Source organism: Lissotriton vulgaris, chromosome 1_1 (assembly GCF_964263255.1).
Source record: "Lissotriton vulgaris chromosome 1_1, aLisVul1.2, whole genome shotgun sequence".
NCBI classification, from domain to species: Eukaryota; Metazoa; Chordata; class Amphibia; order Caudata; family Salamandridae; genus Lissotriton; species Lissotriton vulgaris.
In genome coordinates, this window is record NC_141685.1 from 379752878 (window position 1) to 379772144 (window position 19267).

Sequence of the window (19267 nt, forward strand, 5' to 3'; positions counted from 1 at the left end):
GTCCCAGAGTGAGGTGGTGGTGTCCCAGAGTGAGGTGGTGGTGTCCCAGAGTGAGGTGGTGGTGTCCCAGAGTGAGGTGGTGGTGTCCCAGAGTGAGGTGGTGGTGTCCCAGAGTGAGGTGGTGGTGTCCCAGAGTGAGGTGGTGGTGTCCCAGAGTGAGGTGGTGGTGACCGCGAGTGGTGTGGTGGTGCCCCTGAGAGATGCCCCAGAGTGATGTGGTGGTGTTCCGTGAGTGATGTGGTGGTGTTCCGTGAGTGATGTGGTGGTGTTCCGTGAGTGATGTGGTGGTGTTCCGTGAGTGATGTGGTGGTGTTCCGTGAGTGATGTGGTGGTGTTCCGTGAGTGATGTGGTGGTGTTCCTGAGTGATGTGGTGGTGTTCCTGAGTGATGTGGTGGTGTCCCTGAGTGATGTGGTGGTGTCCCTAAGTGATGTGGCGGTGTCCCTGAGTGATGTGGCGGTGTCCCTGAGTGATGTGGCGGTGTCCCTGAGTGATGTGGCGGTGTCCCTGAGTGATGTGGCGGTGTCCCTGAGTGATGTGGCGGTGTCCCTGAGTGATGTGGCGGTGTCCCTGAGTGATCTGGGGGTGTCCCTGAGTGATCTGGGGGTGTCCCTGAGGGATGTGGCGGTGTCCCTGAGGGATGTGGCGGTGTTGTGAGGCGTGCAGCAGTGTGAGGCGTGCAGCGTGCAGCAGTGTGAGGCATGCAGCAGTGTGAGGCGTGCAGCAGTGTGAGGCGTGCAGCAGTGTGAGGCGTGCAGCAGTGTGTGGCGTGCAGCAGTGTGTGGCGTGCAGCAGTATGTGGCGTGCATGCAGCAGTGTGAGGCGTGCATGCAGCAGTGTGAGGCGTGCATGCAGCAGTGTGAGGCGTGCATGCAGCAGTGTGAGGCGTGCATGCAGCAGTGTGAGGCGTGCATGCAGCAGTGTGAGGCGTGCATGCAGCAGTGTGAGGCGTGCATGCAGCAGTGCGAGGCGTGCATGCAGCAGTGTGTGGCGTGCCGCAGTATGCAGCAGTGTGTGGCGTGCCGCAGTATGCAGCAGTGTGTGGCGTGCCGCAGTATGCAGCAGTGTGTGGCGTGCCGCAGTATGCAGCAGTGTGTGGCGTGCCGCAGTATGCAGCAGTGTGTGGCGTGCAGCAGTATGCAGCAGTGTGTGGCGTGCAGCAGTATGCAGCAGTGTGTGGTGTGCAGCATGCAGCAGTGTGAGTAATGCAGCAGTGTGCAGCAGTGTGAGTAATGCAGCAGTGTGCAGCAGTGTGAGTAATGCAGCAGTGTGCAGCAGTGTGAGTAATGCAGTAGTGTGCAGCAGTGTGAGGCGTGCAGCAGTGTGCGACGTGCAGCAGTGTGAGGCGTGCAGAATAATGCGGGCTAACAAATGCCGGGAAGCTAGACTAAAACAAAACCCAAAACATAGCCTCACGCCGGATGTAAGTCTGTTACTGCGGAGGGGGAGGGGGCTGTAAATAAATAAAGGTGACTTTGTACATTATGGGAATGCTTGCATGTTGATTAAAGCCCAGGCCATGGTTAAAAGAGCAGCAGAGACGTGCTACGTTTATAGGAGGAGTGGTTCTGCCTTTTGTTGCCGACACCGTGCAGTGGCCACAGTTAATGTGTGGTGCAGAGTGGCAGCACGTCGTGGAGCATCAGAGCAGATTCAGTTCTCACAAATAGAAATTCCTCTGTTGTCTCTGTGTTTATTTCGGTTGTAATGCAAGGAAAACCTCCATTTAAAAAGTTTAAGATGGAAGGACTAGCGCATTGACGCATGTATCTATGTGGGCACTAATCAGGAAATACGATAAAAAAAAATTAAGTGGTCTGGTCTGAAAGATGAAGCGGGGCGGTCGTGAAGAGGCGCTGCACTGATTAAGGGAAAGGAAACTCGAACACTTGTATGCAGAGCTCTTTCAGATGAAATTTCCCTGAGCCAATAACTATAATGGGAGAAATTTGTATGCCACAAGTAATCATGGTGATCAATGGGGGTGAACAAAAAACAACAAGCTCTCGGCATTGCTGCGGCAGGGGGGGGAGCGGAGCGGGAGCGCATTCCTTTTAAGTCTGATGCGGGGGAGCAGCAGCCTTTGAAGTCTGATGGGGGGGAGCGGCAGCTTTGAAGTCTGATGCGAGGCACAGATAAATGGTGGTGTGACGTGGCTTCCGATGGCGTGCACGCGCATAGCTCACATGAACTGTGCGTGATCCGCAAGTTGGTAGAGTTTTTGAAGTGCTTACTATAATTCTCGCCTATCAATCCCTTTGGGATAGAATAATCTAGACCTAAAAATGATGGGGCAAGATGATTTAGTCACTAAGATGGCTGCTAGATCTACTGCTCCTTTTACAGGACCACTTGCAGGCTTTTAGTTTACTTATACTTCCTCTTTTATAGTCAGGATCTCCTTCTTTATCATTAGCTTTGCAAAACACACTTAAGATTCAGTAGTATAAACTTGTGAATTTTCTGCAGCTTCATTTAAAGGAACATAAGGCAACACGAGAATCAGAGACCAAATGTCAACCACACACCAAACACGCAGTTTAACATTATTAGTATTACAGTTTATCATTACTTCCCTCTGGGTAGCGTCTTTTCCTAGCGTACCTGCTTGCCTTATCATTCACTGCTCCACTGCACCATTCCCTGCTTTAATGCCACCTTGATTCTTGCTCTGTCAAAGTGAACCTGTGTCCTGTTTGCTCCTTTTGAGTTATCCCTATCTGCTCACATTATGTTGATTGGGGTCTTTCTCATCTGTGCAAGTTAGGGGATGTTGCAAGGAGAGCTGTGGACATGGTGCCTGGGCACCATGTCTTAGATCAAAGGAAGCTGGACCTGGTTCTAGTTTCTTGCTTTCTGCCAGGAATTGGGTCCTCTTGCCACAGTCTCAGTAGGGCTGTAGTGCTGGCTTCTTTAGCCTTATCGTATCGATCTATTGCACTATCCCAGTCACACAGCTCCTCGATGCCTGACCTTTCCACTGCTTTCCAAATATGGATATGGGGTATTTTAAGAAATTTGACTAATGCACCAGATTTCACATGTTACTGTTAACAAGTAAACCTTCAAGAACACCTTAGGCTTCCAACTCTTGTAAAAACCTCACCCCTTCAAATGTCTCTCCCACCACCTTAACTGCTATGAACCCCTCTTACATGTCACCAGCGCCAGGATACTCCTTGCAGAGTGGCAGTCAGCGCTTTACAAATACCAATTTACATTTACCTACCCTACTGTCGCCACACCTACCCCACCCCTCCAGCACCGAACGTAACAAACCCCATCATGTGCTCTTCCCAGGTGCAGTCCTTAGCTAGGGACTCATCCCCATTACCAGGGAGGGTACCACTTTCTCTGCTGCAATGTTTTCATGCTGGCAGACACAGACAGACACCCAGAACTCTACCTGCTTCTTGTGGTGACTACTGGGGTTTATAAGGGTCCTACCTAGGCACGGTCTTCAAAGTTAACTAAGCATCCAACAATAACACTATATGCATTTGTTAGAATCTCATCTACAATTGGTCATACTTAAAAAGCACACAAAAGCCAGAACCACCTTAACATCTCATGAAAGCCATATTGTTGGGAAAACACTGCTGAATGAACTTTGTCTCACACTCAACATGCTCTAGAACCATACAAACAAAATCGCATAAACATAACGCATTGGTTTGCATCATAAAAGACCAAGCCGGGTTGGGATGCATGTATAAAAACATTTCTCTAAGAGCTCTTTGCCCTGCCATATTTCTTCCCGCCCCCCTCCACCCACCTGCCGTGCAGATGAGGCAAAGCCAAAAAGGCAATTGACACACCATCCTGTACATCTGAAAAACCCAGAGCTCTTCTTAGATTGCACTCATTTTACTTTAAAAAAAAAGTGCCCAAACTAGTTTACAACTTTACACTCCACACTGCTAACCACACACAACCAAACACCATCAAACCAACATTCTCCTTTCAAATGTTGCCGAAAGATGTTTCAAACATTGATTTTGCCCACCCCCTCCCCCCTCCAAAGCACTGAGACCGCACTCATGTTGCCTTGGACAACATCTGACTGATCATGGACAGACGAGACACCACTGGACCTATCCACCACCTTTGACACAGTCGCCCACCCCATCTTCCTCCAGCGCCTCCACAAAATTTGCATTTAAGGGCCCTCGCACTACTGTACCTGTCCCTTCCTAACAGACCGCATCCAATCATTCAGCCTGACTCCCTTCACCTCGGCCTTCCGATAACTTCATCAGCGGAGTTCCACAAGAATCATCTCTCAGCCCCACTCTGTTAAACACCTATATAACCCAATTGACCAGCATTATTCATACCCATGGAGTGAACATCATTTCCTACTCAGACGTCACATAGCTCATTCTCTCCGACAAAACTCTGAGTACCCGGACCTACTTCTCTGCTTGACTGAAGTTGCCAGATGGATGACAACAAACTGTCTCAAGCTCCACACAGACAAAATGGAAGTAGTAATCTTTGGCACAGACACCTCGCTATGGAATCCCACCTGATGGACTTCAGTACTCTGACTCATACATCATCTGACCACCCAAGCAAAGAACCTTGGAGTAAGAGTCGACAACTAGCTCTTCATGACTGCCCAAGTGAATGTGGCCTTCTTCTCCTGTATGCACAAACTAAAGATGCTGAAGAAGATCTTCAAGTGTCTTCCTGTCAGCATACGCAGAACAGTCACCCAGGCTCTCATAACCAGCAATCTGGACTACTGCAACACACACTGTCAGAATTAATGCACAACTGATCAGAAGAGTCCAGACCGTACAAAACTTAGCAGCCCAACTCAAACTACCACCCTTACTCACACATCACGTACGCAGGGTCAGACTCATCAGTCTTACCTTCACTACCTCCTCTGAAAGCCTGGAACGACCAGCTCCTGCACATCAGAGACTCGTCTTCAGTTCTTGATTTTTTTTCAGGAAACTGTAGACCTTGCTCTTCACATAGGCACGGCTCAGACTGGCCCAATACAGCTCCTTCTTTTAGCACCACAATACCCTCCTGTGACTCGTACACTCTACAAGAACACAGAAGTTTGATTAAAGAATACATAATAATGACATGCCATGATAATGCTGATAGGCACTTAAAGAAGTGTGAATAACATAGAAAAGACCATAACAAGTAAATGGCGCATGACTTCATAATCGGCAACTAAGTGAACACTTCGAACTCTAGCAGCTGCTGATTCAAAACTGTCAAAGCCAACTTGCATCTTCTGGTCTACAGCTCATATGCAGTAGTAACCTTCATTTACACAGTTTACTTTTACACCAATACTGCATCTTAAAACATTAACTATTGTACTTTAATATCAGAGGCTTCCATATGTAGTGTGTGTGATCCCATGTAAAATGAAAGAGTAAACTCCCTTTCTAATACTTTCGCGCTGTAGGCTCTGGTTGCCAGTTTTACTCTAAAAAACGAGTTACAGCTTTGTTTCAGGTTGCAGACTTATTACGTCTAAGAAGAGATATTCTGTGATTTAAATAGCAGCTTCTCTTTCAACTGCGTTGTGTTAAGGCTAGAAATATGTATTCAGTGACAATTAAACTTTTCTTTTCAGGGCACCACAGAAGCCATAGACATAGGAGTCATTCCAAATCACCTGAAAGGTATGAAAATATGCATTTTTTTCCCAAACAGTCGGTTATAGAATATCATAAAATATGCGATTTCAGCAAATAGTTAATAACTTAAAGTGAAAATAATAGTTATGATTACATTACGTTCTTGCTGTTAACAGTTGTGTGTTGTAATGAAAGGCTGTTGTTGATTGTCTTTGTGCAATAGGATTCGAAATGCCAAAGTGGAATGTAAGCCTTGGTAGGATGGACTGTTTTCATCTAAACGTAGACTCCTTGAAATACACTACACTTTCAGATGCACCATCTTCATTACTGCACATGGGAAAAAAATGCAATAACCGGTTTTACCTTTTTGTAGCTATTGAAATGAATAGGCGGAACATTGCTCCCAAATCCTTTTAGCTTCTGCCTACAGCCAGCATTGTAAGTGCTAATGTTATTGATATCCCATGAATGGTTATTCAGTGAGCAAATAGTTGCTGTAGTTATTTTCTACTTCACGATTACACATGCATAGAATAGTGCCACTGAGTGTATTGCAGACGTAAATTACGATGCTAGCCACACAGTATATCCCCATTATTCTGAGCCATTAAATGGTATGAGTTACAATGGAAGCCTTTACATTACAGGTAAATTATCAGTTTTTTACTCCGCAGGTCTTATAAATAATTTACCTACAGAGTTTAGTATCTAACCTTAAGTGTGTGTATGTGTGTGTGTGTATATATATATATATATGTATTTATAGTTGATGTTATGTCATCTAAAATTGTAATAGTAATTTAACTCAACTGCAAGTAATTGATTTAAAAACTATTTAACATAATTAAATTAATACAGTAGTAATTTTAGCAAATTAGCTTCGAAAAATGGGTTTATTTTTTTCATGTTTAAAGTTTAAATAGGATAATAAGGGCCTTTATTGTAAGGGGTGGAAAGTGCATACTGGTATTAAGACGTTTTTCTCAGGTTCTGAAATCTGTAGTTCATGTGGTTAGTAAGTAGTTTTAAGGCTCAGGAATGGGTAGTAGTAAGAGGCTCTTAGAATTAAAGGAATGGTAGTTTAAAATATTTGATTTTGATGCAATTTTAGTTTATTGTAGAATAAATATTATAATTCAAGTGTGTTTTTTAAAAATAAATAATTGCTTTAATATTTGGATTACAAATGGAATGTGTATGTTGGATGTGTATATATGTACATATATGTCTCTCTCTCTATATATATATAGTGTGTGTGTGTGTTTGATGCAATCCTTACACACTTATCTGTGAAGCGAAGGTGCTGCCGTGGAAATAACATGTGATGTAAAGGTGCCCTCGGTGTAATGACTACTGCTAGGTCCCAGTTCCTCTAGTGTGCCTTTTCTCTATGGGTTTGCAAAAAACAACAGGTGATGGACCGAATGAGGATCAATGTCACACATTCAACCCAGTCAAAAGATCTGGGTCATAATCCATCATTTTTTTGCACTCCACACCACCCCGGGTTAGACAATGGCAATATGCAAATCAGCTCTGACCCTGTGCCCCATGGGAACAGTCCAGTCCGAACTACAAAAGCCATGTCCTTCCCAGAACGGAATCAAGCATCCGAGGACCGGACCGGTTTCGAGGTAACACCTCTCATCAGCCCGGCTAGCTTGACTCCAGTGGTGTGGAGTGCCTGGGACCCACGTCTGGGCATCCCCAGTACACTTATAGCGAGTTTGCAAAAAACAACAGGTGATGGACCGAATGAGGATCAATGTCACACATTCAACCCAGTCAAAAGATCTGGGTCATAATCCATCATTTTTTTGCACTCCACACCACCCCGGGTTAGACAATGGCAATATGCAAATCAGCTCTGACCCTGTGCCCCATGGGAACAGTCCAGTCCGAACTACAAAAGCCATGTCCTTCCCAGAACGGAATCAAGCATCCGAGGACCGGACCGGTTTCGAGGTAACACCTCTCATCAGCCCGGCTAGCTTGACTCCAGTGGTGTGGAGTGCCTGGGACCCACGTCTGGGCATCCCCAGTACACTTATAGCGAGTTTGCAAAAAACAACAGGTGATGGACCGAATGAGGATCCATCACTGGAGTCAAGCTAGCCGGGCTGATGAGAGGTGTTACCTCGAAACCGGTCCGGTCCTCGGATGCTTGATTCCGTTCTGGGAAGGACATGGCTTTTGTAGTTCGGACTGGACTGTTCCCATGGGGCACAGGGTCAGAGCTGATTTGCATATCGCCATTGTCTAACCCAGGGTGGTGTGGAGTGCAAAAAAACGATGGATTAGGACCCAGATCTTTTGACTGGGTTGAATGTGTGACATTGATCCTCATTCGGTCCATCGCCTGTTGTTTTTGCAAACTCGCTATAAGTGTACTGGGGATGCCCAGACGTGGGTCCCAGGCACTCCACACCACTGGAGTCAAGCTAGCCGGGCTGATGAGAGGTGTTACCTCGAAACCGGTCCGGTCCTCGGATGCTTGATTCCGTTCTGGGAAGGACATGGCTTTTGTAGTTCGGACTGGACTGTTCCCATGGGGCACAGGGTCAGAGCTGATTTGCATATCGCCATTGTCTAACCCAGGGTGGTGTGGAGTGCAAAAAAACGATGGATTAGGACCCAGATCTTTTGACTGGGTTGAATGTGTGACATTGATCCTCATTCGGTCCATCGCCTGTTGTTTTTGCAAACTCGCTATAAGTGTACTGGGGATGCCCAGACGTGGGTCCCAGGCACTCCACACCACTGGAGTCAAGCTAGCCGGGCTGATGAGAGGTGTTACCTCGAAACCGGTCCGGTCCTCGGATGCTTGATTCCGTTCTGGGAAGGACATGGCTTTTGTAGTTCGGACTGGACTGTTCCCATGGGGCACAGGGTCAGAGCTGATTTGCATATCGCCATTGTCTAACCCAGGGTGGTGTGGAGTGCAAAAAAACGATGGATTAGGACCCAGATCTTTTGACTGGGTTGAATGTGTGACATTGATCCTCATTCGGTCCATCGCCTGTTGTTTTTGCAAACTCGCTATAAGTGTACTGGGGATGCCCAGACGTGGGTCCCAGGCACTCCACACCACTGGAGTCAAGCTAGCCGGGCTGATGAGAGGTGTTACCTCGAAACCGGTCCGGTCCTCGGATGCTTGATTCCGTTCTGGGAAGGACATGGCTTTTGTAGTTCGGACTGGACTGTTCCCATGGGGCACAGGGTCAGAGCTGATTTGCATATCGCCATTGTCTAACCCAGGGTGGTGTGGAGTGCAAAAAAACGATGGATTAGGACCCAGATCTTTTGACTGGGTTGAATGTGTGACATTGATCCTCATTCGGTCCATCGCCTGTTGTTTTTGCAAACTCGCTATAAGTGTACTGGGGATGCCCAGACGTGGGTCCCAGGCACTCCACACCACTGGAGTCAAGCTAGCCGGGCTGATGAGAGGTGTTACCTCGAAACCGGTCCGGTCCTCGGATGCTTGATTCCGTTCTGGGAAGGACATGGCTTTTGTAGTTCGGACTGGACTGTTCCCATGGGGCACAGGGTCAGAGCTGATTTGCATATCGCCATTGTCTAACCCAGGGTGGTGTGGAGTGCAAAAAAACGATGGATTAGGACCCAGATCTTTTGACTGGGTTGAATGTGTGACATTGATCCTCATTCGGTCCATCGCCTGTTGTTTTTGCAAACTTTTCTCTATGGGTGGCACCTGTACCCCACCCCCACTCTAGAGTGTCTCCCATTAATTAGCTCCCCTCCTCTGCTGGCTCAGCTGGAATTTCCTGGTTTTCACCGCCGTTTGTATGCACCAGTTTTGTCAGCTGCCCCAATTGGTAGAAGATTGATAGTTACCTCTTGGGTATCTGATCAATAATTTGTCATAAACTCCTCCGATAGTTCTACCAGCCATATTGGTTTCCTAAACTAAGTCTATATGGTTAGTTCTCAATGACTTTCCCATCCACAGGTGCCTGAACTTAGTTTAGTACACCAACGCTATTATATTGCACTAAACGCCTGAGGCTTGAGCCGGGCGGTCATTCATTTGGTCTGCTACCGGCATTTTAATATTTGTGTGACTTGCCCTGTGTGTCCTTTCCCCCCCAGCACCAGCGCGCCGATTTGCGCAACGCTTGGCGCCTCACCGATTTTTAGGGTGAAGGCATTGTTTTAATTGTGTTTTTAATACAAATACTTTCTGCACTTACTTAATCCAGCGCTGCCTCCCCCCAGAGTGTCTGGCCGACATTAGGGCTGGTCTACCTGGGACTCGGGCGGAGTGACGGCGGCGGCCATCTTGGGTAGGGCTTCCCTCCCTTGGTGGACTGAGCCACCAGTATAAAAACAAACGGCTATGGCTCCGCGCAGCGGACACGTTCAGCGGGCGCGCCGGAGTCAAGCCAGAGTCCAGCCCGTCAGCGCCCGTCCGCGACAGACCGGGCGTGGGGCGGGTCCACCTGATAGGTTGGTACCACCTAGGCTTTCTCTACCTTATACTCAACAGGAGTTATTGCCACTGCGCCCAAGTGTGATAACTAGATGTGCCTACTCTTTTCAAGCTGACATACTGCCGCTGGTATGCGGAACATGTAAACAGACTCTCCCACCCCCTAGGATGACTATATATGATGCACCTAAAGCCAATATGATATTATTAAACTGTAGGTCGTTGAAAAAACATAAGCTTGAAATGCACGATCTATTAGCCACTAAGAACCCTGATGTGCTTTTCCTTACCGAGACATGGATGGACGAGGACTCGTCTCCCGAGGCTCTTGAGGCAACTCCTCCCGGGTACTGTCTACTTCGTCTAGACAGACACAAACAAAGAGGGGGGGGGTTAGCCCTCATTTACAAATCTGAGCTAGAATGCACCCTAGTGAAGGTCACCTTACCTAATAACGAAAGTGGCTTATATTCACTATTAACCTCATAGATGCTAGTAAACATCCCTCCCCAGTGCTGCGCTGTCCATTGGAACTAGTGCTGAATGGACGTCCAATGGTCGTGCGCAGCACTGGGGAGGTAGTGCTGCCGTCGACCAACGCACCGACGCAGCACTTAAGGGGTTAAAATAGGGCCGAGAAATGTCATTCATGGGCTGTTGGTGTACAGGCCGCCGGGGGCGGCGGGACTGTTTGGCAACCAGCTTCTAGAGTGCATTACCCAAGCGGCTCTTCGCTATAAAAAATGTATTATTCTAGGCGATCTTAATCTCCATTTCGATGACATGGTGTGCAGGGAAACACAGGATGTGGCTGCTGCTTTAACATCTTTGGGCCTCAACCTTAAATCTACTGCCCCATCCCATCAACATGGCCATCTCCTGGACCCCATTTTTGCCAACTGGGAGTGCATTGATGTCTCTACTCCGGTTAGAATAATTTAGTCAGATCATTTTATCATCCCGTTCACAGTAGATAAAACCCTTTTAGACAATACTTATTCAAAACCCCCTCCCCTGAAACGAAGAAAATGGAAGAATTTTAACTAAGAAGCTTTTAGATGTGCACTTCAAAAAAATCCCCCTTCCCAAAGTAACTCTTTGGAGGAGGCCTGGAATAAATATGAAACATGGGTGACCACTGCACTCGACGAGATAGCTCCGTGGACAACCAAGCCCCCTGCTAGGCAATCGAAAACCGCCCCCTGGTTCTCGGAAACACTCAAACTTGCCAGAACCTGATGTAAAAACCTAGAACGAAGGTGGAGATTACAGTATAACCCTGAGGACAAACTGCACTACAAAAGAGAACTCAATTCTTATAAGAAACTGTTGAGAGCAGAAAAAAGCTGCTACCTCAAAAACAGAATCGATTCAGCTAAGAACCGTACTAGAGAACTCTTTACCATCTACAGAGAGCTTACGGTCCCTACCAGGCTTGGATTCTATTGCAGACTTTTTTATAGGTAAGATTGATAAAATCGGGGAGGAGCCTAGCCTGAATCCGAGATGGCCGCCTGATCCCTCGGCTCCGCCGATCCCTCCGCTTCTCTCCTGGCCCGTGATCTCTCCTGCTGTCCATCCTGTTCTCAAACTGCACCCTCGGGACCGGGAGACGATTTGGCATCCAGCGGTGTGCTTCCCTGCTCGTTCCGTGAAGCAGGAGTACCGGGACGCCCTTGTCTCTTCCTCGGCGCTGGCGGCAGCGGGACGGTTCCTTTGTTCTCGACATGGCCGGCCATGTTTGCACTCTTCAAGGATACGCTACGGAGGCGATCTGACCGGCAGGAAAGATAGCGGCGCCGGGTTTATCGCTGCGGGGCTCAGCTTAGCCTCGATGGATCTTGCGATTTGATACAGTTGGGGCCGGCAGTGTAACATTGTATCTGCGCCTTGGTCCATTCTCGGCACTGCTGGCTCGCTACTCTCCGATGGCGAAGGGGTTGATGCCATACTGCTAATTGTGCTCCTTGCTCCTGTGATTCCTCCGGGCTGCTGCCAGCGAGATGCCCTGCTGTTCCTGCTGCAGTGGCGCCGTACATGGCGCCGGAGTGGCGTGTGCTGCTTCTATGCTCCCTGAAAGCACGCATCCTGTGCCCGGACTATACGTCTATCTAGACGGGAGAGACGGTGATGACCAGCCTCGCGAGCTGCAACCCTGCTATGAGCCCATTGAGCGGATACCTGTTGCCCGGTGCGCCTCTGCGGTGCCATTGAGTGTGGGAGACATCATTCGGGCGTTGAGCTCTTTCCGGTCTGAACTGCTGGACAATGCCCGGGACTTAATGGCTCGCCTAGATGTTTCTGCTCCCTATGCTACTCCGGATGTCTTTGATGGCGCCCGTCCGCAGGACACTTCTCCGCATCCTGACCCCTATCACAGTGGGGAGCCTACCCAGTTGTGTCCGGATAGCCTGGGAGTGAGGGAGACTGGTGATGTTCCGGCGCGGATTGACATTCGGGAGCGGCTACCTGTGGACGGGGGTTCTGAGGTGTGGCTGGCGAGCCGTCCTTGGACGCCATGTTTGGATCTTCCTTTGTGTTCGGCTGGCATCGATTGCAACTTTCCCCTGATGCGGATGGCTTTGTTCTGGCTGACTGATTTGAGTGCTCTGAACCAACGTGGGATCCCCCTTCCTGTCATCGTTGATCGCAGGACTTTGGTGTGGACATGCTCTGCTGGGCGGCGTTGTACTATGCCGCTCCGTCTATCTCTCCAGTCCACTATGGCCACTGTACAACCGGACCACGTCGGTGCCCCAGATCGCAGGGGCCAGGGCTGAAGATGCTCTTATTATCCTGATCTGCGGTAGAGTACTGTCGGGGTTGCAGGACATAAACTGTGGAGTTGGTTCTTTGTGTTTCTCTGTGGTTCGAGGTTCCGGGTATGGGTGGCTGAGGGTTCACAAGCTGGTTGTTTCTTTGACTGATCCTGGTTGTTGGGGTGGAGGTTCGGTGTGGGTTGGGGGGTGGGAGATTAAGTGATACTGGCCCTCCCCCGGTCTTAGTTGTTCTATGGGAGGTTTAGATTAGGACACTCTTTTCTTCCTCCCTTATTTCAGGTACTAATGTAACTCGTTTTCTATCTCTTCTTTCTTTTCTTATCCTATATTTCGGGTTTATTGGGCGACAGACACACTGCTGGGGGGGGGGGGGGGGGGGGGTAGGCTGTAGCCTCTGCATGCGTGTAGGGTGGGGGGTTGGGGGATGGGTTTTTAGTTTGTTTCAGTTTCTATGGTGCCTTGTTTCTCCTCGTTTCTTTTTGTCTTTCTTATTCTATCTTGGGTCCGTGTTTGGGAATGCTACCGGGCGGGTGGCGGTGGACATTGTCTGATATGTTTGATCTGATACCCTGCTGCAAATACTTTGAGCCGCCATCCCGCCTGGGGGGACTTGACTTCTAGCTTGTTGACTAGTTGGTGAATTCGTCGCTACTGTCATGCTGTGCCCGCACGGACTCCGCCTTTTTTCATATATATTTTATGTTTTAAAATGCAAAATGGGAATGTCGTACTTAATAGTTGCAATGAAAACATTGAAAATTAACCTTCATTGATCCTGGGACATGGTATCATGATGATCTACAGTTTAACCTCTAAATGCCTGCCTATGTGATAATGTGATACCGTGCCGCCGTATTGTGCGCTTTGGTGCTTCAACAGTATTCGTGGCCGGCCTGATGGTTGTGGGCCCGTATTTGTTCTTTTCGTAATGCACAATAAAAGTTTTCAAAAATGTAAAAAAAAAAAAAAAAGATTGATAAAATCCACGCCACCTTTACGAAAGATGAAATCCAGCCGTTTAAACACGCAGAAGTCAAAAACACCCACACGGAGACCTCCTGTCTCTTGTTTTGTAACACCTGAGAAACAAGATCTAGTAAGCATTGCCAACAGCATTTAATCTGGCTCACTCAGCGATGTCTGTCCCCCGGCTCGCTTTAAAGGAGTATTGGAGACCACAATAGATCAGATTAGTCTTATTGTGTCGCTCTCCTTCCAAGAATGTCAGGTACTAGACGCATGGAAAACTGCTCAGGTAATCCCCCTAAAAAAAAAAAACATCCACATCACCCAGTTTCAGAACCTCCGCCCCATCTCCCTCCTCCCTTTCTGTGCTAAAATCGTGGAGAAGGTGGTGAATAAGCAGCTCATGAGCTACTTGGAGGAACACTCTCTCCTGCATCCTACTCAATCTGGCTGTAGAGCGGGACACTCCACAGAATCAGCCCTACTTTTTTCCACCGAAGGCTTGAGGAGTATAGTGGATGATGGAGAGACAGCAGCGTTGGTTTTATTAGATCTTAGTGCAGCTTTTGACACTGTGCTGCACTCAACGCTGCTGTCTTTGCTGGCAGACATCGGAGTGAAGGGACGGGCCCTGGCCTGGTTAGAGACTTTCTTGACTAACAGGAGCTTCCAAATGCATTGCCCCCCCTTTAAATCTTCTCGCAGAAATGTAGGCCATGGGGTTCCACAGGGCTCGAGCTTGAGTCCTACTTTGTTTAACATCTATATGGCACCCCTGGCCTGCATAGTTGAGAGTTTTGGGGTGGGCATTGTCAGCTACGCTGACGACACACAATTGCTGCTTAAGCTCACGCCTGAGTGTAGAGAAGATGCCATCAACTTCTCGAGCTGCCTTTCATCGGTAGCAGCCTGGATGAACCGTAACTGTCTACGCCTTAATGGCGATAAAACCGAGTTGCTGGTAGTAGGGAAATCAGCTTCAGTATGGTCGCATATGTGGTGGCCTATGGAACTGGGCAGTCCCCCTCGTCCTGTGGAGTCGGTGCGCAATTTGGGCATAAAATTAGACTCTGATCTTTCCTACAAAACCCATGTGAACAAAGTAACAGCCAGGTGCTTCAGTATACTGAAAGCTCTCCATAAGATTCTGGACCTCTTACCAATCGACTCTAGAAAGACTATTGTCCATGCCTTGGTAACCCCCCACTTTGACTTCGGAAATACTTTGCTTCTAGGGTTGAGCCAAAAAGGATTATACCAACTTCAGTGTGCTCAGAATGCCGAAGCTCGCCTAGTACTTAAACTTCCCCGCAAAGCATCAGGTAAATCTGCTCTATCCAAACTCCATTGGCTACCTATAAGAGAGCGTATTAAATTTAAGTCCCTTTGTTTCGCTAATCGTATCGCTCAGGGCAAAGGCCCGGCCTATCTTCACCGCCCCACTAGAGACCTCAGATCAGCCGGCAGGATGATGTTTAAATTTCCTAAAATCACCAGAGCCAGGATGGGCGGACATTCGTTCAGATTTTTAGCCGCTAAATGTTGGAACGATCTCCCGCTCGGCCTCCGGATGGAGCCCTCCGAGAGTATGTTCCGAAGAAAACTTAAAACTTTTCTCTTCCCTCAGGTTTAACCCCTGTGCCACTTCCGCTCCTCAAATGATTTACTTCTGTCTCGTCCTCTTAGCTTTTTTGTGCAGTATTCAGCGCGGGGCCACACTGTTTTTGGGTAACCAGGCTCTTAATAAATGGTTTTAATAATAATAATAATAATAACGCTTGAATTTGAAAGTCCAGGTTATTGTAGCTGCATACAACCCCAATCAACTGTGTGGTGTAAATTTTTCTAGGTTGCTCACAGTCCCCAAAAGATTTTGGGGCTGCAGTGGTAATTAAAACCTAATTTCTGTCTTTAGAATTTCACGTACAGCACTGCACTAAGTTAGAGACACGATAAGGTAAAAAGTGTTTATTTCAACATTCTAATTCTGTTGCTTAGCACATGAAAAGTAACCACACAGAATATGATTAATACAGCACTGAGGCACGTGGCCCACAGTGAGAATAACATAAACATTTCTAACATAGAAAGACATTACATTTATCAACATAACCTATTTTTATGCACTAAACTATGAAAGTAGATTATCCTGTATCTAGAGTTTCTTCTGAGACAATGTACTGCATGCTTCTTTACAGCAAAGTGCTGTGGCTATCCGGAGGGCTGGAAGTGAGTGTTCTTTCGAAAGAAAACACACAGCATCTGGGTTTAAATCTTCCCCTCTCGGCGGGGTATCTGCATTCAGCGTGGAACTGGAAGCTGCGACAGCATATAGTTCTGGCAGGAGAATTTTTAGGCAGCATCGGGTGCAATAATCTGGCGCAAAGACCTCCGATTTCAGGATGATTTCAGAGGGTTTTTTTTGTAAATCGACCAGTCGGTTCTTTCCTAAGAAATGCATTGACCTAAATTATATACATAAGATATATGCACTAATAAGGTAAAAATACATCAGTACAGACTACACTGTTTGGGTTATAGCTGTTTTTCACCATTGAAAAGGCACCTGTCCCAGACTGCTGTCACAAAAGGAACTTTTATTTGTGTCACTATCAAGAGAATGACATTATTTGTATGTCACTACCGCAGGAATACAACATTTTTACAGATTAAAAAGATGTGACATATGTACTTTCACAAGGCAAATAAAAACCACCATATTTTAGACTCTTGGAAGGTTGCCATTTTCAAACTGGGCCTAACACAAACTGGAGTTCTAATTTAAACAAATTAGAGACTAGCCACAGGATCTACACAGCAGATCCAGAATCCCAGTTCTCTGCTAGCAACATGCCTTAAGACATACTTGGTAATTGGGGGGGCGTGGCTGACTGCCGAGCATGGAGACGTGAGCTGAGTGAGCTTCGTCTTCCGCCCCGATACTCTGCTGAATATCCTGAGATTCCTGAGTCGCTGATACCTGCTTTCAGACCCACGGACGGCAGAATACTGGTGGAGTGTCCAGATGCTCTGCGAAGTCACTGGCTGGCCGATAACTTGCTGAATTTGCCTGCGGTCCGACGCGACTCTGGGCGGACGAGGACAGGAGGCGGTGTTACGTATGTGCCGCACGGAGTGAGAAGGACGCTGCGGGCTCGAACCGATCAGGCGGCACAGAGAATCCTGAATTGCAGACGCTAAAGGCGGCGAGACATGCAACTTGCCGTGCCGACTGGGATCCTTTCCTGTCCCCTCCGGTGAGGATTACCTTGATGCAGCGGAGCCTGCTTGGATGATGCAAGCTAAGATGGCGGCCGCCAACGAACTGTCTCGCATCAGTGTGAGGGCTGTCCGTGCCTACTCCGCATATTGACTTGTGGTGCAGTATACACGTGGAGAGTGTAGATGTTTCTGCCCCACCCCCACCCATAATAAACTTGCCCAAAGGGTGCATCGATATAGCGACGAACTTGGGGGAGCGGGGTGCTTATGCAGAGTGCGCAGTCTGTGATTTGCCCAGTGCTTGTGGCGAGACACTGTTGGAAATAAGGCGCGTTACGGACAGTCCCTTTACTATATATAGTGCCCCTGCGAGTGGCAACCGGCGGGGCTTGGATTGGGTGGACCTGCAGATTCCCCAGCTACGCGGTGAATGACAGGCAACACGGAAACCAGCTCACGATCCGCTGCGCGTTGGACACGGCGCCACCAATACGTGCTGGGCCCCTGACGCCTCTTTGCGAAACTGCCACTGACCACAGTACTGGTGTGCCTTTGGCGACTGAGCTGCCATTCCCAGAGGTTAAGGTGCGTACCCCGCGGCCGTGGCCGGCCCCTTATGCAAGTGCGGCATAGTGCTCTTCACGGATCCTGGCACGGTGTCATATGGGACACCACACCTGGCTCTACCACAGAGAACCTGCTGTCCGGACACATTGTTAAGTGGCACATTGACCCTTCCACAACACAAGTCGAGGCCTCTACTGTTGGCCACCCATTAACGCACCAAGCGGGAGAATGCTCCACTAATTCCGTACACGGCTTGGGGCATTGGCCAGGTTCCCCCCACACCTGGCCATTTTGGAGCAGAGACGGTGGGGGCCCGGTGAGGCACCATGGGACGCACTAAGACCAAGCAAGCGGACGCCGCTGCGGACGACTCAAAACAATCCTCTACCGCTGGTGACCCTTTCAGCCCTCCGGACAACGAAGTTATCCCACCAACGGGCATGGATCCCCATGATGCCAAGCTGGATCTGATACTAAAAGAAATACGGGATTCCAGAATGGCGCTGGAAACTCGAATGGACACGATGTCAGCGGGACTTACTCTACTACGAGATGACCATAAAAAACTGGTTGACAAACTCAAATCGAACAAGCTAGCTCTAGATGGCCTTATCCCGCAACAAACACTGCACTCCACACAACTCGAAGAATTCCAGCGCCAACTTCGGGGACTCCAGGAGAGGGTAGACGATGCAGAGGGGAGAGCCCGACGCAACAATGTTCGCATTTTGGGAATTCCGGAGCGCAGTGAAGGGTCTAACCCCACGCAGTTTGTGGAAGGCTGGCTCAGGGATAAAGTGGCCACAACCGGCCTTAATCCACTCTACAGTGTGGAAAGAGCGCACCGTGTGTCGTCCCGACCGCCCAGACCTGGAGTGCCCCCCCGCCCGCTAATAGCGCACATCCTGCACTACAAAGATCGTGACACCGTTCTAAGGGCGGCCCGAGAGAATGCACCAGTGAAATTTGGGAACAAAACTGTCTCACTTTACCCGGATTTCACCCCAGCAGTCCAGAAGGCTAGAGCATCGCTTCTGGGAATAAAAAGAAGCTTGCAAGACAATAACTTGAAATATGCCTTACTCTTCCCGGCACGCCTAAAAGTGATCCATAATCAAAAGTCATACTTCTTTGAGACTCTTGACGAAGCGGGAGAATGGGTTGAGATCACCTTTGCGTCGGACCTCTCTCAGGATACACTCTTGCAGACCCACCCGAGCATCGTCTCCTCCCGGAAAACAGCGGATGAACAGGAACCAGGTCTCGAATTCGATGGAAACCCCTTGGCGCCGGCCCTAACGCAGGAGCAAATCACCTCCAGCCAAAAAAATGCACTACTAACGGCGGCCGCCCTGGCAGCTCATGATGCCCGAACTGTCGACCACGCGGAACACTTATCGGATACTAACAGTGTCTGTTCCGAATCGGATACCAGCCAACCGCTTTTTCCATCGATCACAGCGCAGATAGCGAATGACTTTTGAAGCCGGCCGGGGTATCCTGCGATGGTAACGTATGCACTAAGCCTGATGTGGGGGACTAATGTTCTGACCCCAGGTACCCAAGCTTCCAGGGGCACGTAATGCTGCGAGGGACTGTTTGTTCAAGCGCAGACATGGCCTTCGCCCCCCAAGCGAATGCATGTTTTTCTTTACTCTTTGATGC

At 48.5% G+C, this 19267-nt stretch overlaps 1 protein-coding gene across 1 annotated transcript in view; it reads left to right on the top strand.

Annotated features, from left to right (window-relative positions):
- PRPF38A (pre-mRNA processing factor 38A) overlaps positions 1-19267 on the top strand; it is a 144241-nt gene that overhangs the window by 119292 nt on the left and 5682 nt on the right. The window contains exon 9 of the mRNA XM_086952442.1: positions 5608-5656. Within this exon, the coding sequence (XP_086808568.1) occupies positions 5608-5656 (49 nt within the window). The remainder of the gene's footprint in view (positions 1-5607; positions 5657-19267) is intronic.